This window comes from Etheostoma spectabile, chromosome 21, assembly GCF_008692095.1.
Source record: "Etheostoma spectabile isolate EspeVRDwgs_2016 chromosome 21, UIUC_Espe_1.0, whole genome shotgun sequence".
Lineage (NCBI taxonomy): Eukaryota > Metazoa > Chordata > Actinopteri > Perciformes > Percidae > Etheostoma > Etheostoma spectabile.
This window is the reverse complement of record NC_045753.1, coordinates 21436256-21459763: the sequence shown is the minus strand read 5'-3', so window position 1 is coordinate 21459763 and position 23508 is coordinate 21436256. Positions and strand designations below refer to the sequence as shown.

The following is a 23508-nucleotide window of genomic DNA, read 5'->3' as shown; positions in this document are numbered from 1 at the left end:
ACTCATTTGCTCTTTGAGGGAAGCAGATAACTCCTATCTACAGATGTGGTAATTGGGTTCTCAGAAGAAAGTCTGCATATTAAAATAGTCTGGGGGCTTGCTGGTGAACGAGACTAAAGCCTTGGGAAATCACATGTGATTCAAGCTGACCTTCATCTAATGTGCAGTCTGGGGACCAGACAAAGCTGGGCTGAATTAGCTTTGCCTACAATGGTGAACAAAAAAAATACCACCACAGTATTTCTAACTACCACCAAAAAAAAGAAATACAGGGCCATAAGATCTGGTGCATAAATTTATTTCAACATATATGAACATTTTGTTTATTCTTTTTGTTTTGTTTTGTTATAGACACAGTACATACATTATTTACATTGGTTTCTACAACAACACTGGCTGGCAGAAAACAGATTGATCATTGGATCAGGAGAAACTGAGTAAACAGGAGGCTACTCGCTAGAGCTTTAGTAATAATATGACACCTCATCATTAAACTTTAAAATTCCTATCATAACAGTCCATGAGAAACAGCATTGCACATTGCAACAACTGACAGTGGTCTAATAATGCTAATGGATAGGATGTTTAACAAAGCCACAACTGCTCACATCAGAACACTGTGACACTGGTGAAGTTAGGGGCTACATGTATGCACATGTTATGTTATGTTTTGTAACATCATGGTACAATACCTCATGTTACATTTCTGCATGTTATGATGCACCATGTTATGATATGACATGCTATGAAACGTCATGTAATGTATGATACGTCATGTTATGATACGTCATGTTATGATACGTCATGTTATGATACGTCATGTTATGATATGTCATGTTATGATACGTTATGTTGTGATACGTCATGTTGTGATAAGTCATGTTGTGATACGTCATGCTATGAAACGTCATGAAATGAAACGTCATGTTATGATACGTCTCGTTTTGACACGTCTCGTTTTAATACGTCATGTTTTAATACGTCATGTTTTAATACGTCATGTTTTGATACGTCATGTTATGATAAGTCATGTTATGATAAGTCATGTTATGATAAGTCATGTTTTGATACGTCATGTTTTGATACGTCATGTTTTGATACGTCATGTTTTGATACATCATGTTTTAATAAATCATGTTTTGATACGGCATGTTATGATGCCGCACGTTATGTTACGTTAACATAATTTTAGGTTATTTAACATTTGGAAGTACGTTGCACCATGTCATGTTGTTACAATATTTTGCATTACGGTAGGTTGAGTTTTGTAATGTTGAGTTGCATTATTTTATATTAGCTTTTACACACCATCCATCTTATCCCTGTCAATTTCAGGGTTAATCCTACATAAACAGAATAGCAAACTATAGGGCAGGGCTAATTCACATTCCACCACAATCTACTGACAGATTACCTTCTGACAGATCCTCAGAGGCAGCCAGCATCTCAGCATACAATAAATCCCTTTGACAAGTCTTCAGCCTCAATCAGATCACCTTTTCAGAATCAAGAGTAAGGATGAGAAGAAACAAGAAAAATGATGGGGACTATCATCAGCTCTGATTATGCCTGGAGAGACTGGATAAAGACTTTGGTCAGTGAACTGACTCATAAAATACAGAAATATGTGCATCTGCAGAAATGTGTCATCCAGTGAGATAAGCTAAGCAACTGTCATGAGAAGCTGTGGGCTACTGGGAGGGAGTTTGGTGACCAGTTGTTTCATTTGGGCGTAATCAGACTTGATTTTTTTAAGTAGAAGACAGAAGGCGAACCAGAGGAGCACCAGCACTGTCACTATAGCGACAGAGCTGATGGGGTGTCATGGGAGGAGTGGGGGAAAAAAAGAAACGTGAAGACAAAAGAGAAACACACACACACATTCACACATACTCACATGACAAACATTGTCATAGACATGACACACCTGGGTAAATAACAGTAGGGCAATTCAAGCAAGAAAAATAATGGTAAGCATTCCCATTAAACATACTCTGCTTTTTAGATGCTTTTTTAACTAGCAGTATCTCTTTGGAGGCTGAATCTGTAGCGGGGCAGGTCAGGGTCGATCTTCAGCTCACAGAACATCAATAGCTGACACAGTGGCCTCCAGACAATAAACACCTGGGATCTGATATTCAATGGATGCATTTGGATGAATTCCCAAAGAGTCAGGAGGATTATATTCAAAGTGATAATAAGGGGTGCAACAACATATTCTTTTGTGAAGGTGTCAACCTCAAAGTAGCACCTCTATAACTTTAGCAGATTAAAGGAAGCCAGGAAGCGCATTGGTTTTACACAGGAAATGGATGCTGTTCATGATAGGGTTATGGTGACAGGAAAATGCAGAATGAGTGGCATCTATTCACCAATGTGTGTGTCATATCTGGGTCAGAAAACTGAAAACTGGTTCAGTTCAGATAAAACTCAAAAACAATAAAAGAAAAAAACAGCTGTTGCTACCATGTTATATGTTGTGATAGGCTCTTGATCCTATTTCTATATATTTAATTTCTTGTGATATACTGTACACGTTGTCATATTTTGTTGCTACATACATTGCATTGCCCCGACAGTGACTGTAAAACCCTAAAACCCCTATCCCTGTCATAGAAAATTTGTACCGCTACATAGTTGAACTACCTGATAATACGGTGCACTCATAGAAATATCAAATTATTTACAATATAGAGGCGTAGTTTTTTAAGAGTTCTCCTTTACAAAATATCTTGTGCTTTAGCATTTGAAACACACACATCCAAACACGTACAGCAGGTAGAAAAGAAACAATAAAAGACACTTCTTCTCCTCTTCTTTGTTCACCACCCTTTTACCTTAGAAAATGCACAATCCCTGTATTCTGCTTTGTCGCATTGGAAATGAATCTCATTGACAGTATTACAGAAGTGGCAGATGTGTTTCAGCCAGTCAATGGATTTTCATTAATAATAAAACAGGAAGTAACCCACTGAAGTGTCCTGAGAATCTGTCTCTAAGTCTAGACACCAACATGATTATACAAACTGCTACATAAAGGTTTCCTTTGTTTTCTTCCATTTCTCTTCTTAACACATTCTCTTGAAAAAGACTAATTTTATGCATTGGAGGTTGACAGGAAGTCTGAGAAATGGCAGACGAATGTTGCTTAGATTGCCCTCAGAACACCGGCCTCCGACTGACCAACATCACCAGATCAGATAAAGTGTTGGCCTCCCCGTAGCTTAAACTCTCAGATAAATAAACACTAGGAAAGAGACATAACATAAACACAAGTAAAGAGACATGGAGTTATGAGAGAGAAAAGCCGTTTTTTCTTATGGAGTATGTAATTACAGAATCATTAGCACCACCACAGTGTATGGGCAGAAAACACACATGTCTGGATGGCAGAGAGGAGCAACAGCAGCAGATTCTCAGCTTGGGAAATAGTCTTTGGTCACAAATCAAAACCTAAATGCCATGTGCTAGTGATAAGCTGTCCAAGTGTGTACCACTGATTGATGTTGTTCATTTGCACAGCCGGGGATGTGATCCTGAGCTTCTCTTTCATCGTTAAAGTAACTCTCTTTTTTTCCAGCGGAGTCTCTGTGGTAGTCTTTAACACCTCTTCACAGCTTTTTATTACTGTGAAAAGCCATTTAGTCTCCTGCTAACATTCACGTGGTCACACACAGATTTCGATGGCAGTTGCCATCATCATCTGGCTTTTGTTCTTGTCTCGGCCTGGAGACTGGTGCTGTCCAGGCTCCTCTCTGGGAGACAGCGGGTCGGACAGGACACTGCGTTTAAGTGGTGCCGGGCGCAGGCAGGATGTGCCCGGAGGGGTCGAGGGCTCGGGGTGTCTGTGGGAGGAACGTGATGAAGTAGCGGACGACGAGGAAGCGTAACTGCCGGTGCACACTCCCGAACTTGACCTCTCACCTCTCTTGGCTCGGCAAGATGCTCTGCGCCTGAGCTCGCTGACCAGCTCGTACTTGACAAAGCAGAAGACGTCCTTGACTCCGCAGCGTTTTTCCGGCTCAGCAGCGAGCAGCCGCTGAAACATGCGCAGGGCATCATCAGTGAAGCGGCGCCACTGAGATGGGTACGTCCCCACAGGACAACCTGCTTTCTGCCAGCGCCGAAACTCCTCATAGAAGGCATCGGCCGGCAGTGCTGCCTCCCAGGGGAAATTGCCTGTCAGCATGCAGAAGACCAGAACCCCGAACGCCCACACATCCAGACTGGTGGTCACAAGGAAACCCTCAGCACGGCTAGCGCGGCACACCTCTGGCGCTGTATAGGGGATGGTGCCACTCACCCGTTTCACGCGGCTTCCCACGCGTCGGGTCATACCAAAGTCAGCCAGTTTGATGCGGCGGCACTCGCGGTCGAATAGTAGCACATTCTCAGGTTTGACATCCCGATGTACTAGGTTTTTACCGTGCATAAAGTCCAGTGCCAAGCCCAGTTGTTGCATGCAGCGTTTGACCATTTCCTCTGGAAGACCCACCTGAAGAAGAGAGAGTGGAGAGAAGGAGAAAGTGTTGGAGAAAAGAAGGCAGAAAAAAAGAGAAGATTCAAATTAGTACAGTCTAACAGATACAGTACATTGTGTGGGAGGTGAGACTATGGGAGGTGATACCAGAAAAAAGCTTAGTGGTGAGTAGGTTACAGCACAGTTAAAAAAAACTAGGTAATGGTTATATAGAGTGGTAGAAGTACAGGGAGAAAAGTGATATGCTCCAAAAAGGAAAACTTAAAGAAAAATTCAAAAATCTCCGTTTTGAGTTTCGCTGCAAATATTTTTAATGAGTCTTTAGAAGAACCTTGAAGTCAAGCCCTCCCAGCACATCAACTGAAATAGCTCTAAAGGAAAGTGAGAGCTCTGCGCGGAGAGAAAACCAGGACGAAGACAAGGCTCCAATCCCAAGAGAGCTTGTTAAAACCGCTGTGTCTGAACACGGCGACTGATTGGATCAGCTCTGGCTGAGTGCGGACTGTGATTGGTGGAAGGAAGCATGGTTGCTTTACCTGTGGAGGGATGATGTCAAAAAGGTCCCCAGCGGGGGCATATTCTTGTCCAAACACATAGCTGTCCTCCGTCTCAAAGAGCACGTCCAGGACTTTGATAATGAAGGGGCTGCAGCTAAGTGAGCCTGTTAGACTGTACTCCCGCAGGAAACTCCTCAGCTTCGTCTTGTTCTTGGTAACAAACTTCAGCGCCATTTTGGTGCCTAAAAAAACAGAAAAATCAAATGTAAACATGTAGACGGACACAATTAAGATCTGGTGTATCTGCCAACATTTTACTATCCAAAACACTTCAAGTGTTATCCAAAGCACCTGACACTCTCTCTCCCAACTACCCAACCCTGTCTTTCTTCCAGCTGGTACATTCATTTATATAAACATGTACACTGAATGACTATTATCTCAATTACATCCATACAACCAGCTGTTCGTGATCCCAGCTGCAGATATACAGAGGATTTCTAGCACGCACTTGAAATCTCTGCTGCCTTCTCAGCCTCATTTCGCACTACTTTACAATTATGCCGCTTTCAGGCTGAGTCAGTTAACCTTGATTTTCTTACAACCAAGGATTATTTAATCCTTGGTTGGATTTGTTTTAGGTCTAACAGTAGACCTAAAACAAATCCTTAACAAACTCCTTTAACTGCTGAAATGAGAGCTGCTGGCACAATGTGGAGATCTGAACAATCTGCTGTCCAAAATGACATTTTTGCACTTATGCTTTTATGCTTTCTAGCTAAAGGGTCACTCACCCTGCGTCCGGTGTGCCACTAGGTCCACCTTGCCGTACGTGCCCTTCCCCAGCTCGCGAATGTGCTCGTATTGTTTGGCTACATCTGCTGCCGACAGAGAAGTGATGGCCAGGGCCTGCATGTCCTCCACAGGCACCCCTCCACAGTAGCCCATCTTGGATGTAGGGGAGCCCCCGCCAGTGCCCACCCTTCCCGGCCCAGATGGAGAAAGAGACAGGCTCGCCTTGACGCTGTGGGGCAGACTAAATGAAGAGAAAAAAAAAAAACATTGCTCAGGTTAGGTTTTCTTCTGCTTTGAGGATGGCACGGCAATAGAAGAATATGTTTATGACAGAAAATCTTCCATATCTGTATATCTGTAGGTGCACATCCATATATTCTTGTCTGTGCATTGTGTCCCAATGGGTGGTTACATCAGGAAGGCTTTAACAGACCTTCATTTCCATACAATCAATTCAGGAAAGGCATCAACAGGAAACTTGCTTTCAGTTAATGTATTGAACTTCCTGCTGTGGCTCTAGATCACTCTGACCAGATTTTAGATATGGCTGGTCTCAGACAGCACTTACTGGCAGGCATCTATGGGAAAATCAATATGGCCGGTTAGAAGGTCCAAAAAAATTGAATAATGGAGTAAGCCGAGAGCTCCAAGTATACACTGTATATATCAAAACCCGGTAAGGCATGCCACAGATCATCTGTGACCACTCAGATTTATTCATATACATTTTCAAGTGTGGAAACAACCAGGGGTGCCGAGAGAAAAGAGGTTGCTTATTTCTGCCTGGAAAATATGTTTGGTGTGCACAGTGATAAGGTATGTAAATTGCTGAAGCTGAAAAACAAAGTTATTGTTGATTTTCAGAAGTGCCAAGTTGGAAATAGGTCAAACTGAACCTAGAAAAGGAAAATCCAGCTGCTTTAATCAGGCTCAGATGGCAGCGGACCAGATGTACCAACTAACGACAAATTAAAAATCAGGAATGAGTGCACTGCAAAAAAAGTGGGATGTCTAAAAACAAGATAAAACACTAAATCTGAGGGAAAAGGAACTCAAAACAAGTGGAAGGATCTGTCCATGCAGCAAGATCATTTCACGTGACAAGCTTGCTCGATTTAAGATTATAGTTTAAAGTTGAACACTTAAAATGAAAAATTCACTCTTTAAACAAGATAAATTGTCTTACACTTCTAAATCTAACTTTTTTTTATCTTGGTGAGAACCAAATCATTTGCAGTGTGACTGTGCAGGTGAGCTTCTGTTTGATTGAGCAAACGATAAAAGTATTTAACAAATGAATAGACCTTTTGAGGAAATGAAGTGTATAACACTAATGATCTCACCCTTCTCTCTTCAACCCCCCCACCCCCACCCCCACCCCTTTCTACTACACGCACAATCAAATGTAATCATTCAATCATGCACACACACACACACACACACACACACACACACACACACACACACACACACACACACACACACACACTAATAGGCATCAAATCAGCAAAAACAAATTTGCTGATGGTCTTTTTTCATCCATCATTCAAAGGCAACTGCTTCGCTCTTTGTTTCCGTCTCCCCGCGGCCTTATTCTCAGCACCACTGGTTTAAACAAGAGCTTCACTAATGTGTCCGAGTTGACTAACAAGTGATAAAAAAGCGAAATTAATTCAAAGTAGTTCAAGTACAGTTGATAAAAACAGCACAGGAGGTTTTGTTCTGAAGGTGTCGAGGTTCCTTGTGGGAAGAGAGTGCTAAATATAGCCAGCGAAAACTAAAATAGGATGCGACCATTTTGCAGTCTTGTGTTCTTGGCTCATCACTCTTTGTTGAAGAGAAAAAAACAACAACACTGCAAATAGAAAGTGCCCTGTGTGCCCGTATGTTTCTCTGTAGACAACACTTGCTTCTTGATTTTATCATAAGAACTAAGATGCTTATATAAGAGACTATGAATATTGTAGCCTACTCATTCTGAGCGTGCCCACTGTGTAGCCTTCAGCGAGTCAACTCAAAAGTTCATTATCCAGATCATTTTGTGGTGCAGGTTGGGGAATTATTAAACATTTAAACAGGACAGACAGACTGGAAGAACATTTCCTCTGACCACCCACCCTGCATGGCCCCTTAGCCTCTGTCAGCAAGAACCAGGAGAACGAAGGGAGCGCTTGTTTACTGGCACTTCTTCCAGTCAGCTCTACTGGCAGAATGTGCGGCAGTCACGCATGGATCTTAATCACATTACTCAGCTCCAACAAAGACAAAAGCACCCCCCACCCAACAGCACAGGATGATTTGCTCTCATTTCCTTTACAGAACTGGATTAGGAGTCCTGAAATGTGATGAGTGGTTGGTAGACGGTGCTCTCTGTAGCTGCAATGACTCTGTAAATATGAATTAGAAACTGCAGTGTAGTGTCCCGGAGGTGTGGGGATGAAGTTATGTCGTCTCTGGGAGATGATGTGTTTGTGAGTGTGTGTTAGGGAGGGCAGGGAGGTCTGTTACAGCATTCAATGACACTCTATCAAAAGCCCTTTGTGTTCCTACCTCTGAGAGGGAGCAGCTGAGACTCCGCACGACTCAGCATTCGTGCTCTACCACAGCCACACATGCCCCACTGATCTCCCATGCTGCCCTCTGCCCCTCTCCCGTACTCTCAGGCGGCTAAAGACAAGGTAACAGAAACATGCTCCACATACAGATGAAGATTGGACTTGTGGCACATTTTAATGTGTGTGGGTTTTTGAGTCAGTCCCACACATTGTCAATCATCTGTTAGCCTTTTTTTCTCAATTTTTTCCTTCTATTGTTATTGTCAGTGTTGTTTAGGTAAGACATTATAACTTCAATATTTGTTTTTTTCATGTTCTAATTGTAATGAAAAATCCTCTGACATTTGAGTGTCTGAAAACAGAAGTTTGATATCTCAACAACTATTGGATGAAAACATTGGGCTATTGGAAACTATTGGAAATTGTGTGCAGAAATGCATGCTCTCCAGAGGAGTAATCCTACTGACTTTGGTTATCCCCTGACTTTTCCTCCAGCACCAAAGAGTTCACATTTGTGGTTTTGAGTGAAAATGCCCACAACTATTGGATGGATTACCATGAAATACTGTATGGTACACACATTCATGTTGCCATGTTTTCACTATGAACCGTAATAACTGTGGTGATCCTAAAGGTCCTATATTGTACATTATATTGATGTCTTTTTTTTTATTAAGAAGCAGATCAAGGTGCTATATAAATACTGTGGAAGTATCAAAACGCTCAATCTAATGCACACAGCCTGTATTCAGAAACTGTTCCTTTAAACAAGCCGACAGGCCTTCTGTATGGTTGTGATGTTACAACCATACTATACATAGATAGAAAATGCCACTACAGTGCTGCTACAGTCATTCCCCGGGTGCAATGACGGTGCAGACGGGAGCGCAGATGCGGAAGATCCGGAAACAATCAGATCACACGGGGGGGAAGGGGGCTTAAAGAGACAGGCGCAAAAAAAACAACAACCAAAATACAAGTATGAAACTGAAAATGAGCGGAATTTGGGTTCTTTAACCTTTCAGCTAGCACCATTATTGGGTCAAAATTTGAATTTGTTTTATTCTTTGGTTCAAACTAAAACTATCTTCATTCCCATCTGCTTTGGCTGTACTTTGTGATTGGTGCTAGTTAGCAAGTGCTAGCATGCTCACATACAAAACTAAGATGGTGAACACTGTAAACGTCATTTCTGAAAAACAGAGTGTTAGCATTGTATTATGAGCATATAACCATGTCGAGATTAGCATTTAGCTCAAAGTACCGCCGTATAGACTCTTAACTTATTTGCATATTTAAGCACGTGCAAGGTTGTCTTTAAAAACAGGGCTATTTATTCTCTAAAGACTAACTGTAGTAACATTAACAATTCATGAACAGGAAACAGAGCCTGCAGATGGACAAATATCTGTGGTATTGCACACGACTCTCATCAGAGACAATAATTGTGTATTCACTGAGTTATTCCGGTGTAAACTATGCAAGTGATACAGCTTCAATGAACTGTGACATGACATTGATTAGCACAAAAAGACTCTCTCTTGTCTGTTCCAGAAAATGTAAACGAGGGACTAATGAAAGAAATAAATAGATTGAAGAGCCTGCCGCACATCTCTACCTCTCTCCATTACTAATGGACTGGTTGCTTTGCTCTCGGCAGAAGAGCCATTATGGGTTATGACTGATGTCCTGTGTCCAATTTACTGTCAAAATGCCCAACATGCCTTGCCTCTGAGTCAAAGTGAAAATGTGACATACAATGTGACTGATGTGGTTAATCTCACTGACTGAGAGAAAACAACTGCACACATAGACACACATATAGATGTATTTATCTGTCTGTCTTGTTGTCTCAGTGTGAGAATAAAAACAAATGACAAGTGATTCGAAACAATTTAATCAAAAAAAAACAAATGGGCTTCTTTGTGATAGCTAGTTGCAGTCAGGACACTCTGTTATTTACTCAGGCATAAACAAAAAAAACTAAATCACCTTCCTTACAAAGAACATCAGAGTTTTGTGTTTCTGTCAACACACGGCTAAAGAAACCTCCTGCTGTGCTGTGATAGGTGAACCGGTGGCCTGAGCCACGGGCACTCACTTTGACAAATCACCCCCTCTCAGATACTGTATGCCTGGCTGGCCATGTGGAGGATCCCTGCTGGGGCTGAATGCAACCCGTCCCTGACTCGTCTCACCTCTACTCTCCTTCCCATCATCCCTCTATCTATCTTTTTCATTACTGTATGCCACACATCCCATGGAGCTGGCGGCAATTGGGATGACGTAAACTGGGAAGGGATACAAACAATGACTAAGAGTGGAAACTACCTATGGGAGGTGAAGAACACTTGGCTCTGGTAATGGGCGGTGACCACAAACAACCATCAAAGAAAAAAATGGGCACAATGATAAACCAACAACAAAATCATCCCCACTGCAGATTAAATACATAGTGTAGTTTGGGATTAAGATTTTGGGATTAGAAACAGTAACAACGGAATTTAAATGCCATCAAAAGCAATGTCATCATCTCACTCATTATCATCATGACCTGCACAAAAATCATTTCACAGTTAAATATCTCTGCAACAAGATACCCAGGGAACACACTGTACCTAACCCCCACTCTCTCACAGTCCAGTAGCCTCAAGTTCCAATGTGACAAGGGGGGGGGAGCGAGAGAGAGAGAGAGAGAGAGAGAGAGAGAGCAGGATTGGGAAATCCAGTGAGTCTGAATTGAAGCAGCCCTCCCTTTGTACCACATGCTGTAGACTGTGTGCGTCGCTTTGATGTCTAATACATGTGGAAATGTGACTCTATTATGAGCTCAGAAAATGGGGTCTAAAAGGAGGTGGGGCTAAATGATGTGAGAGCATCGCTAAGGAGGACACTGCTCCTTTTTTTTTTAGACCATTTTGCCCTCCACTTCTAGGCAAACTAACAGAATATGGTAATTTGCAATCCTGCTCATGTATAATAGCCTCTAACCAAAATCAATGCACTAATGGCGATTGCTGAGGCTGCAATTAACCTTTCTCTCGCGCTCTCTCGCTCTCTCTCTCTCTCTCTCTCTTTCTCTCTATTTAATTCTAATTCAACAATCCATTAATTGCATAGATATTATTCATTGCTGCAAAAGCAAGTACAGGACACAATGTAAGACACAAGGAAATTTGAAACAAGAACATACTGTACCTAAATCAAACACTGATTAACCAAATGGTAAAATGATTGTTAATAACAAGCATAAGCCAAATGGAAAATATGATTAAATAAATAAAAATGATGCATAGAAAAAAATTTGAAACAGACACACACGCGCGCGTACACACACACACACACACATGCACACACACGCGCACACGTACATGTACACATTATGAACGCTGATTGACAGGGGGCATTATTACACTGTTGTCTCACTAACATAATAGCAGGTTAGGCTGTAATGCGTATAGACATTATGAGATGTCTTGTTTCTTTATTTCCACCCAGTAAGAGAGAACAATAGAGTGAAACAATGTCCTCTATATGTCCTAATTGACTGTTTGTATCCTTTTTCTTCTTTTCTGAGTCTGATTTCCTTTTATTTACAGTAACTGATCACAATGTCAGTAGGATATTGTTTAACTGGAACACCGTTTTGCCAGTATTCATTGAGAAACTGGGCATTATATATGCATTTCTTTGAGTTATGTGGGGGGCAACGGTGGGTTAAACTGGTGTGTATAGGGCAGCCATTGGATGGGTCATTGTCTGGGATCTGCTGTTTCCATATGAAGATTGCAGTCCTTTTATTTGTTGGCAGAGTCTGCCTTCCTGGTTATGCCTTCCTAGTTCTGCAGGCCATATTTGGGACGTTTCTTTCAACTCCCATGAGGTTTTTGCTTATGTAATTCACAATGGAGAATTTGAAGGAAGTGGGCTTAAGTAGACTCAGTCAAGATCCCAGGCTTACATGCATGTGTCTGCTTTTCAAGTTGTTTGTTTTTTGATTAATTATGTCAAAAGAGCAGCATTTCCTACCATTGTCATGCATATTGAATGCAATGGTTAATCCAGGTGGAACTGACTGCTTAGTATAATTGATGATGTTTAAACTGTTTCTGTCTGTTTGAATTTTGGGATGAACTACTCCTTTAAAAGCCTTAGTCATTACTGCTGCTTCTTTCAGACAAAAGCAAATCTGAGTGTATTAGCTGATGTTGCCTTTCATTTAGAGTCCATTATACCACCAGCCTCCAGGCTTTGCTTTTACAGGGTCTGTTCTATTACAGTAAGTCAGCTGCTCATTTAAATGCATTAGAATAGACACAATAGATGGATAACGATGACATATTACCTGTCTGCCCTAGACCAAGTATAAAAGGGCGTTAAAAGTGCCCCCTCTTGGATGTCCTTGCACCCATCCAGCACAGACCAAATCACAAAAGCAGAGCGGGAATCACATAGGTTGGACATAGAAATGAAGTTGCTGCTCCACCATCAGTTAGAGTTAATCATAGCCTATGGTACATAAAGCTGCATGTTGTCATGCTGACATATGCTTTATTATAGGCGAATTTATTATCCATACACTTATATTGCCCATGAGAGTGAGTCAAAGTTCAGACAACAGAAAGTTACTTACATCATCAGAAATACCCTACGTATGAAAACAATTAAAATCCAAGATCTTTAAAATAAAAAAAACTGCACAACATCAACAAAAGAAATCAAACCCCAAGCATGATTTCCCAATCCTTATTTCTGTCTCTCTGCTTTTCTTTCTTTGCAGATTGAAGCATCTTTTAGACTGAACCTGTTCCATGCACCCCAGGGTGCATCTATGTGTTATAGGCTACTCACTCACCTGCTGGCGACCTGTCTCTCTCCTCCATGGTCCTGCATCCGCTCGGCGAGCAGAGCTGCTGCGCTCCGATCCGCTGGGCTCTGCAGGAACCCGATGGATGGATCTCCTCGTTCGAAGGAAGTTATGGATCAGTTTAAAATGATAGGAACCCCAAACAGGTCCCTTAAAAACATCAAAACCTTGCCGTTTGAGAGCTGACAAAGCTAGAACGAGATCTCGCCGTTGTGCTTTGCCTGCTGCTGCCCACCCAAGAAGATTTCTGGCCTGGTTTCTGGAGATGCTCTTCAGTTTTGTGACTTCCTCCGGAGGCGGATTAAATCAAATCATCATCTGATGCTGGAGGCTGAGATGAGAGGACACAGGCTGGGATCCCTCCTCTGAGCGCCCACCATCTCAACCTGCCAAGCAGCGGGACGAGGGTGCGTGTTTAACCGTGGCTCCTCCAGTGGTCCGCATGACCCAGTTCAGCACCACGCACACCGAGGCGAACTCATTCACTCACATCCACGCGAGGGGCTCAGCAAACCTCTGCTCTCTGAAGCATGCATGGACCAATCCACATGTTCCCACTCTCTCCAAACTCAGCTCTGCGTCTTACACCCGCTGTCTGCCGGTCAGTCTGCTTTGCGCGTCAGTCCGGCGAGAGTCTGGGTTTGAGCAGAGGTGGGTGGGGAGGGTCTCAGATGTTGCTCCTCTGCTGCTCCTACCAGTCAGCTCCCTTATTGTTCACCGTCTCCACCCTCTGGCAAAATAATAATACGCTCACGTGTAACGGGTCCTAGCGCCTGAACGCTCCCGTCCCATCCGACCATCCACCCTCAACGCGCCCGTGCGCTTCTACTTTTGATTCATGCTTTGAAGGAGCAGGCTGCTCCAGTCTTGCATAATTCAACAGCTTATGGCCTCAAGTTCTTCCCGCTGTGACATTGCCAACTGTCCTTATTAGGTAAGAAGAGGCAAGACTTTCAATTAATTCAGTGCCCCGGCGGCTCCCCTTTACTGCACATGTTTAACAACAGGCTTCCTGCCAGACATGTTTGCCAAGCAGAACATATTGGACTGGGAAAACAGCATCGACATAACAGGGATAACCTTAATGAATCATCAAAGACCAAGGATCAGATGGGTTTACGACTGATGCTCATGAAGAGCCTTGTTTTGGTGTTATTTCTCCCATCTCAGTCTCATCTCAGAGACTCAAATGCCCAGTCACATAATACATTTATAGTTCTTTTTATTGCTATGACGCATTGATTTTATTTCCTGCATGTATATTTTCTGCTTTCTCTGTTCTCCAAGAAGAGACGCAGGTCAGACTCAGGCTGAGAATGTGTGAAGAGGGGAAGATAAACTGTTTAATTCAGTCCAGGATCAGGAAGAGAGGAAGAATGAGGCCTTGAAAAATAAAATGTAATTACAGAGGAATATGATACTAGGTGTTTTTTTTTTATCCTTGATGGGGATGTGGGTAGGTATTGGATATCTGCTTCTTCAGCATCTCTTTGAGACATTCAGGTTTTAGGCCAACAGGCAGCGAGGCGAAGACATTCCTCTGGGTCATCTTGGGAACATAGGCGTCGTAAATCACAGGGAAGGTCAAGCACCGCGAGCTGACAGCAGAGAGCACCGATGGTCAAGCACACCGGGGACACACACCTCTGAGCTGGGAACAAATAGAGCAGGACTGCTCCTCCCTCTCCTCTCCCTTTTCAGTCACTAGACTCGTGTCCTAGTTTTTACTTTTTATGTGTCACCTTAAGTTTTCCACATCTTGCTGCAAAGGGGTGGCCTTGTTTTTCCCTGTTCTCAAATGTATCTTTATGCAGAGTAAACTTTGTGTCCTACCTTCTCTATTAAGTGCTGTGTCATAGTGGAGGGACGTTAACACAGAGCCTCAAGCGACCCGCGACCCGAAGCTGAAAGTGGTCTCTTAAAGTTGGGGGTTAATAGGCCTTTTGAAGACCACAATTAGATTCAACCTTTATTTCACTCCTGCTCTGTCTGAGAACAGATAGACACATTTTTAGAACATCTACAACTACAAAACCAACAGGAAGAAGGACAAAATATATGTATATATTTTTGTCCTTTGTCCTTTATGTTTCCAATTTACAAACATGAAAGTATGCCAGAGCACACCACAAACCCTGGCTTAATGTGTCTGAGAGTATTTGAGTTCTGTTTTTCATAAATTATTTAATCATAAGCAAAAGGGAGAAGGAAGAGGGCCTACATGAGTATGAATATGTAGACAAGCAGTATTACTAAAAGCCTTACCTAACCCTGTTCCAAACACTCTGCTTTGTGCAGAAGAGACATTTTCTTTTCACTTAAAAGAACATGTGGGAAAAAAGGTCAGCATTGTATTGAAAAACAGGCTGCTGCGTGCAAAGTTCTACAGCTCCCGGCTTCCTCACACTTCCAGGCATTGGTGTGACCCCCTCCACGGCAGCCTGTGAGTCTCACCTGGCTCCTTAAAGATAGAATGCTTTCCTACTGCAATCGCAACAGCAGAGTCAGTTTGCATATTTTGTTCAGTTTTTTCCCAATCAAAAATATATTTTTTAATTTTTTTTTATTAAAGATTATTTTTGGGGCATTTTTAGGCATTTATTTTCACAGGACAGATGAAGACATGAAAGAGGGAATGACATGCAGCAAAGGGCCGCAGGTCGGAGTCAAACCCACAGCTGCTACGTCAAGGAGTATATATATCTATATATGGGCGCCCACTCTAACTTAGCTATCCTGGCCACAGAAAAAAAGCAATTTATAGTCACATCACCCTCTCCCACTCAACCATATATATATATATATATATATATATATATATATATATATATATATATATATATATATATATATATATATATATATATATATATATATATATATATATATATATATATATATATATATATATATATATATATGTAGAAGTATATAGAAGTAAAGGCAACCAACCAAATTGATTGTAAGGATGTTTTTTAAAGAGTTCCGTTCTGTGGATATAAAAAAAACACCATCATTCTTACAATAGCCTACTTCTTTTAAAAATTTTTTTTTTGTAGTAAAGTCGTTTATTCTTTGTTTTGGTGGCCATTTAAATTGGGACTACATTTCCCAAGATGCTTCTGGGGTTTTTGCTCCTCGCGGTTGGTTAGTAGTATGGATGTAGTAGATGACGCTAAAAACATGCGCGCGTAACCTTGTGGCACTGACAGTAGTGTTGTCAAACATAAGCTGGAGAAACAGTTGTTAAAACCATTTTTTAGGTGATATTTTTTTCCGAACAGCATTGTTTGGAAGTCATGAGCAAATATATATTACCAGTTTCTGTTTTTGGAACAGTGTTTGGAGCTGCTGTTTTACTGAAGTGAGTAATTATATGACATAAGGTCACTGTATCAACTATAGTTTTTACAATGTGTCTCATTTGCTGCTGATACGCTGTTAGCGGTAAGTTCAGGCTAAATCTCGGACAATAGGTTTTGGTTCAAAACAGCACAGCACTTAGCTACTGCTATACAATCCAGAACAACAACCCCACGAAGTACAGCCTCCTCGGCTCAATTATACCCAGATGAATATGTTTCATAAAGAAAGCATTTATAGCAGGGTGGTTGTACTGGATTGAGGTTGGGTAAACCAGCTGTTTCCTCCCCGTCTGTGCACTTTGTACAGTATTCCTAATCTGGAGTCTCTGATGTCCCAGAGTTTGCTGTGTGGTAATTTGGTTAGACACATAAATATACAACATATATGCAAGAAATGAACACAAAATTGAAATAATGAAGGTCTTAAAACTAACGTAACACTCTTTTCAAAACCCCAAAACGACATTGTCAAGTCACACAGGTGTTTTCCCTTAGATCTCTTCTCAAGACTTCATGGGTGTGTATGGGTGTGTATGGGTGTGTATGGGTGTGTATGGGAAGCAGTTTGACATTGTACAAACGCAGTTGCGACCTAACTTATCAGTTCTGTGATTTAGTGCTGCATATTCCCAAACAAATTAAATAACATTTTTATTAAATTAGCACACAAACCAGTTGAGTCCGGAGTCTTTTTGGGGCCCCTGGAGTTCTGGGGTCGTGTTCCAGTTGCCTGCTTTGCCCACTTGGTAATTTAGCCTTATTAAGAAGTGACTTGAGGATAAACAGTAATGTAGACTTATAACAGGTTCTCTCTAACGTGCAGCTAAACATCTTCCTGAATAAATACATTTGGCTGCTTCATGAATTGAAGTTTGGGGGGTGTTAAATTATGTACACAAAAGGGATAACGCCCAATGAGGTGTCCATTATCATGACTTAAAAGACGATGGGGAGACCAGGACTGTCGGACATGTCTGCCTGTTACTATGGTTACTCATTTTAGATACAAGCTGATACTATGTAGCCAGCTCATTCATTTAGAACGGTGAACAGAAAAATGTAATGGAACTACTTAGTAGATGTCCTTTGTCAAGAATTAATGGACACCCTGCAGCCAGTCACAATTGAGTATTGACCCAGACCATGGTATAAAGGTATGACAACCTACAGGTATTTGTGCAAGGCCGACAAGCTTAAAAAAAAGTTGAGTTCAGGTCCATTTGGAGCCAAGCAAGAGAGACAGATCTGAGAAATGTTTTGCATTAGATTGAGAGAAATCCATGACGCCCAGTCGTTTCGATGCTGAAATAGAAGGCATGTTTAAATATGATGGCGCTGAACTTTACTTCTTCTCATAGGAACCATGTAACCGGAGGCCCGTGTCCCAGTAAGGCTACCATCAAGGGGAAGACTGTGGTTATAACAGGAGCAAACACAGGCATTGGGAAAGAGACTGCCCGGGAACTGGCCAAGAGAGGTTTGGAGAAAATAGGACTATAATTTGGTGCAAAAAGATATAATATATAAAATCTTCAGCTGTTATTTTTGCTCTCAATGACACACACTCTTTTTCCCATTACGGCGTCATCAGGGGGTCGGATCATCATGGGATGTCGGGACATGGAGAAGTGCGAGACAGCTGCAAGGGAAATAAGAGGGAAGACCCTGAATCCTCACGTTTACGCGTGTCAACTCGACCTGGCTTCCGTGAAGTCCATCCGAGAATTTGCGGAGAGAATCAAACAAGGTAAGGAAACACTTACTTCTCACTAACAGAAATATTCAGTATTGAATCTTATATTTATTGTCTTGCAGACAAGGAGCGTGTGGATGTCCTCATAAACAATGCAGGGGTCATGAGATCTCCAGCTGGGAAGACAGAAGATGGCTTTGACATGCAGTTTGGAGTCAACCACCTAGGTCCTTAAATTCACAGACAGTGGTGTCTGTTTACTAAAATTATCTTTACATTTCTAAAGAATTTACTCCCTGATTCTGATAGTTTCTGTCTTCATCCAGGCCACTTCTTGTTGACAAATCTTCTGCTGGATAAGTTGAAAGAGTCCGCCCCCAGCAGAGTGATCAACCTGGCCTCACTCGCCCACATCGTTGGAAAGATTGACTTTGAGGACTTGAACTGGGAGAGAAAGAAGTTTGATACCAAGCAGGCGTACTGTCAGAGCAAGCTTGCCAATGTTCTGTTCACCAGAGAGCTCGCCAAGCGATTGCAAGGCAAGTCTACTGGCTGTTGCATATGTGGGCACGTGTGGGAGGGAGTACGGCCTATGTTCTTGTTTGTAATTGGCCGTTGGATATGTATTTTTAAACAATGCCGTGTGTGTGTAACAGGCACAGGAATCACGGTGAACGCTGTGCACCCGGGCGTTGTTGCCACAGAGCTCGGGAGGCACACTGGTCTGCACCAATCCCAGTTCTCCAGCTCTGTGCTCAGTGAGTATCCTGCTTCCTTATTGGATTCTGAATTTAGAGAAATTAAAAAAGCTTACCTAATGCATATGCAACAATTAGCTTAGTGAATTTTCTATTGTTATCTACTGGGTCTGTATAAATAAACACAAACTGACCGCATTTCTGTTATGAAAAGTTTTCTAGCCACAAAATTGACTTTTAAACGCGGAAAACAGAACTGAACCAAACGTAATTACAACTGAAGAACATTCAATATAGCTTTCTATATATGCTTTTGGATTTAAGTGTATATTCTTGGTTTTTAGACAGTGGTGGAGAAGGTATTCCATTTCTTTACTACTAAAAGTAGCAATGCCACTGTTATGGATATAGGGTTCTAACTGGAGCCACAAACCACCTGGAAACAGAGATTGCCATTAATAGTCCATTTTATTTTCCATAAAATGATTTAAGTCTTTTATTGTATGTATGATGATTGCCGTGGTTCTAAATAAAGAAGATGCAGAAATACTACATTAGCCACTTTGAAAATGGTGCTTACATAATATAAGTATCAAAAGTAAAAGTACTTCATGGAGAAAAATCCCCCCTGTGAATATTATATATTTTATATTAACGATGCATGAGTAAGAAGCCGTTTACTGTTGTAGTGTGTTGAGCTCTGTAACTATTTCATATGCTGTTGTTCCTGTAGTTTTGTCTATAACAACACAGCTTTGTATGTTAAATCTTAATGTGTAAACTTGATGTAAATGTCAAAAATGTAGTAAAAATAACAATATTTCTCTCTGAACTGTAGTTTAAGTATAAAGTGGCATTAAATTAAACATTTCAATAAAGTACAAGTACCTCAAAGTTTCAGATTCTGCAGTCGGGTTTGCTTCATAAATTCAGAGGTTTTAGCTTTTTTTGCAACCAGTACGAGAGCACGTTATACTAAAGCTAAAACAAAAATCTCCCAAATCACTGTTACAAGGTTTTCCCTCCATAGCTATGATGTTCTTCATCATCACCCCAACCGACCCTTAGAAAAATGATATTACAGTTCAAATAAAATCTGTGAATTATGAAATCAAAGTACACCAGTGCAACCAATGTTGTCGCTGATAAACCTTGCAGTAGCTCAGTCCATAGGGAGTTGGGTTGGGAACCGAGGGGTCACTGGTTTAAGTCCAAGTATGGACCAAAAAGTATGGAGTGTGGATTGGTGGCTGGAGAGATGCCACTTCACCTCCTGGGCACTGCCAGGTGCTCTTGAGCAGGGCACCGTACCCCCCCCGACTGCTTAGGGCGCTGGTTCAGCTGGCAGTCCACTCACTCTGACATCTCTCCATTAGTGCATGTATAGATCCTGAGCGTGTGTGTGTGTGTGTGTGTGTGTGTGTGTGTGTGTGTGTGTGTGTGTGTGTGTGTGTGTGTGTGTGTGTGTGTGTGTGTGTGTGTGTAGTTCAGGACTGTGTGTGATAACTAACAAAGTGTGGACACAGAGTGTAAATTGTAATTTCCCCATTGGGGATCAATAAACAGATTAAAAATAAAAAGTAAAAAAAACCTTCTTGTTACTCACTCTGGTTGTCAGTGAATGTACATGATTTTTTTTTACAGGTCCTTTTTTCTCCATGTTGGTGAAGAGCCCAGAGCTGGGGGCCCAGCCTAGCGTCTACCTGGCAGTGTCCGAGGAGATGGAGGGGGTGAGTGGAAGGTACTATGATGTCATGACAGAAAAGGAACCGGCGCCGCAGGCCCTGGATGAGGAGGCAGCTCGCAGGCTGTGGGAGGTCAGCAGCAGGCTGGTGGGTCTGGAGGAAGAAGGACAATCCGGTAAATCAAACCCAACAACAGAAGTCCAGAGCTAAGCAGCACAGACAGTCCCAGTGCCGAGACACCGACAGAGCCTAGGACCAGCCGTCAGTGCTGTGGGGCTGTAGGCCTGCTCTGCCCTCTGCACCAGCGGGGCATAATGGACCTTTATGGCTTGAGCTGTGCCAGGCTCATTGGAACAATTAACTGTCTGAGTCTGGGAGTCTTGTTGTCTGTATTAAGGCAGTCTTTTGTACATGCCTTTATGTTCCTGCATCAGGATGTTGTCTTTAAAACATGTTTAACAAGTAGCCTTTGACAATGGATTGTTTTTTTTTAATTACAGAAGCTGTAATTCTTGTCCATATTTACTGTAAGTTCACATTGAGAGTAATGGAAATGGGTTTTATTATTGTGGATTCAAGCAGAAAATGCTGACAGATAGCGCCATCTGGCTGCTAGCATCAAAATACAGACTAGTAGTTTACCCTTTTTTATTTGTTTGTACGGATAATGTGTATCTTGGAAGCTTTAGATTTATTTTATTATTTATTTATTTTTTTGTATATTTAAACCAGGTAAGAAAGTCCGTTTGCAGACACTTGGGAATTGCTCGACCTTGTTAACCCATTATGAAAACATCTGCTTTAAAAACAACAATCTGATTTGTGCTAATATTGTGATAATTCAGTGCAGATTTCATTAGACTGCAATGCAATAAGTAAGAACTTACAATGATTAAGTAAGAAGAACAATGAAATTAACAAAAGCAGACAATCCAAATCTATTTTTATAATGTTTTCCATACTATATTATATTAGATTAATGAAAGCTAATAGTAAAAAAGCAAAAAAACAACACACACATTAAAAACATAAAAAACAATGAAAAAAGGACAGAAGGTCATTTTGAAGTCAACCCACTTTGTTTAAACCTGGTATAAAATCCAATTACAATTTATCCTAATGTTCACTTTTAAGTGCACTTTTGCTTTTGCTCTTGTTTACTCTTGCCTCTTGATAAAAAAATTAAGTTACAAGAGCACTCACATTTCTGATCCTTTCAGACCTCTGAGCACAAAGAAGAATATCCATCCCAAAAGTAATTGAGGGATCCATTGAATAGAGCTTTTTTTCAACAGTAAATCCCAGAGTGCAGATCAATAAGGACCACTTTCTGCACTAATGCACACCGATCAGCATCAGCCCTGAAACTCAAAACCCTGGATCGTTTATTTCAGGGTTGGTTTCCCAGTGGAAAGTCTAGCTGTTAACATCCTAGATGATGTAGATGAGCAACAAAATCACTGGGTTCTCCTTTGCCCTCCGGATTGTCAAAGACCTCACAGTCCCTAGTGCATGATGCTGTGTATAGTTTCCCTTTCTGGCATGAATCGATCAATTCTGACCTCTAGAAGTGCTCACAGTATTTTCTGATTTTTAATCCTGCCTGATTTGAAAATTCTTCCTACAATTACATCTTCTCTATTAAACAACTGAGAATAAGTTTGGACAGTGAGTGCTCTTGAACACACCCCAACCGGACTTCATTGCCCATAATGCATCGTCAAAGAAAGACGAAAAAGTCCAATGTACAAAAGTTCCTTATGAAAAGAAACCCCCTAATGGGTGAGGAGTACATGTAAAGGTGGCTTGTCAGAGTTATTAACGTTAACGTGCTTCGTGTGAAGGTCGTGCTACACCAAAAAGGAGTTGGACGGTTCTTCTCTCAGGGCTACACAACTAGCTTGTTTTTCTCAGAAGGTAACGTTAACACGACAGCAGCCAGCTAACGCTAACGCTACTTGCCAACAGAACTTCACTGCGCAGTCCTGGCAGTCTATCTAGCTGTAGAAAGCAGAATACTTAGAATATGTACAGGGATAGATAAGATAACAGAAACCCCCTACAGTATGGTAGACCTCTGTTTTGAGGCCTGCAAAAGTGTTGTGAGGCAAATATCTGAAACAACTTTCTACCACCACGAGCGCTGTTAAATAACTGCTTTGACAACTCACCTATAAACACCAGTTAAAGCTGCTTTACATGACGACTCTGGACAATTGCTGCCACTGTAACTTATTTTTTTGACCTTTATGTAATGTGGAACGGATTGAAAATCATGACCGCAAATGCACAGTAATGCATCAGAATGAAAGAGTAAAAATAGGAGTTTTACAAACAATGACTAAAAGACAATAACTACCTTTGTAGTTAGTATAGAGGATTTTAGTTTGAAGTTCTGACAATCCTGACAAAAACGAATGCTATTAGCTTCACCAGCTGCTGCAGAGGGCTGTTTAATTGTAAGGTGTTTTTTGTTATTTTGTGCATCACCTGCATGTATAGACCCGTCTTTTTTAGATTAGATTAGATTAGATTAGATTAGATTCAACTTTATTGTCATTACACATGTACAAGTACAAGGCAACGAAATGCAGTTTGGGTCTAACCAGAAGTGCAATAGCAGTAAGTGCAGGATATATACAATGGTTTCATAAGTGAATAAATATGGAAATGAATACTATTATAAACAGAATTTTACAGATGGGTTTGTCCTATGAATATAAATATAGATAACAAGTATTGTGAGCAAGATTTACAGCTGGATATGTACTGGATATAATATACAGGTGGATATTACTATAAGTAGAAATGTTACAGATGTGTACAATGAACATAATATACTAATGGTTTACAGAGTTTACAGGTGAATATGT

General features: G+C 41.3%; 3 protein-coding genes across 6 annotated transcripts in view; 2 read left to right on the top strand and 1 right to left on the bottom strand.

Annotated features, from left to right (window-relative positions):
• Nucleotides 1–284: 284 nt before the first annotated feature.
• On the bottom strand, nt 285–14034 carry sbk1 (SH3 domain binding kinase 1). Of its 2 annotated transcripts, XR_004327370.1 has the most exons (5): nt 13183–14034; nt 5772–6013; nt 5017–5219; nt 1012–4495; nt 285–938 (listed from the first exon to the last, which is right to left on the bottom strand). XR_004327370.1 is itself a non-coding variant. In XM_032503284.1 (4 exons), the coding sequence occupies exons 1-4, from the start codon at nt 13218–13220 to the stop codon at nt 3668–3670; spliced, it is 1311 nt and encodes a 436-aa protein (XP_032359175.1). In that variant the 5' UTR covers nt 13221–14034; the 3' UTR covers nt 285–3667. The 2 variants fall into 2 exon arrangements, 1 of the variants encoding a protein (XP_032359175.1); XM_032503284.1 differs by having other exon boundaries at nt 285–4495.
• Nucleotides 14035–16353: 2319 nt separating this feature from the next.
• LOC116671807 (retinol dehydrogenase 13) lies at nt 16354–22184 on the top strand. The gene is made up of 7 exons (XM_032503285.1): nt 16354–16558; nt 17918–18036; nt 18151–18306; nt 18375–18479; nt 18579–18791; nt 18909–19010; nt 20595–22184. The coding sequence occupies exons 1-7, from the start codon at nt 16494–16496 to the stop codon at nt 20843–20845; spliced, it is 1011 nt and encodes a 336-aa protein (XP_032359176.1). The 5' UTR covers nt 16354–16493; the 3' UTR covers nt 20846–22184.
• Nucleotides 22185–22329: 145 nt separating this feature from the next.
• The window catches only part of decr2 (2,4-dienoyl CoA reductase 2, peroxisomal), a 7152-nt gene continuing 5973 nt past the window's right edge, over nt 22330–23508 (top strand). For 2 of the 3 annotated variants that reach the window (XM_032503286.1, XM_032503288.1), the window contains exon 1: nt 22330–22552. The gene's annotated coding sequence lies outside the window, so the exon portion shown is untranslated. The remainder of the gene's footprint in view (nt 22553–23508) is intronic. The other variant, XM_032503289.1, reaches the window with a different exon arrangement.

Bases quoted from the DNA above. Each gene is read 5' to 3' on its own strand.
- sbk1 (XM_032503284.1), bottom strand. From the start codon at position 13,220: ATGCAGGACCATGGAGGAGAGAGACAGGTCGCCAGCAG. The intron at 5,220-5,771 runs GTGAGTGACCCT...CTGTTTTTTTAG, and splicing joins AGTGGCACACCGGACGCAGG to GCACCAAAATGGCGCTGAAG. The intron at 4,496-5,016 runs GTAAAGCAACCA...TCTCTTCTTCAG, and splicing joins TTGACATCATCCCTCCACAG to GTGGGTCTTCCAGAGGAAAT.
- LOC116671807 (XM_032503285.1), top strand. From the start codon at position 16,494: ATGAGCAAATATATATTACCAGTTTCTGTTTTTGGAACAGTGTTTGGA. The intron at 18,792-18,908 runs GCAAGTCTACTG...TGTGTGTAACAG, and splicing joins GCTCGCCAAGCGATTGCAAG to GCACAGGAATCACGGTGAAC. The intron at 19,011-20,594 runs GTGAGTATCCTG...TTTTTTTTACAG, and splicing joins GTTCTCCAGCTCTGTGCTCA to GTCCTTTTTTCTCCATGTTG.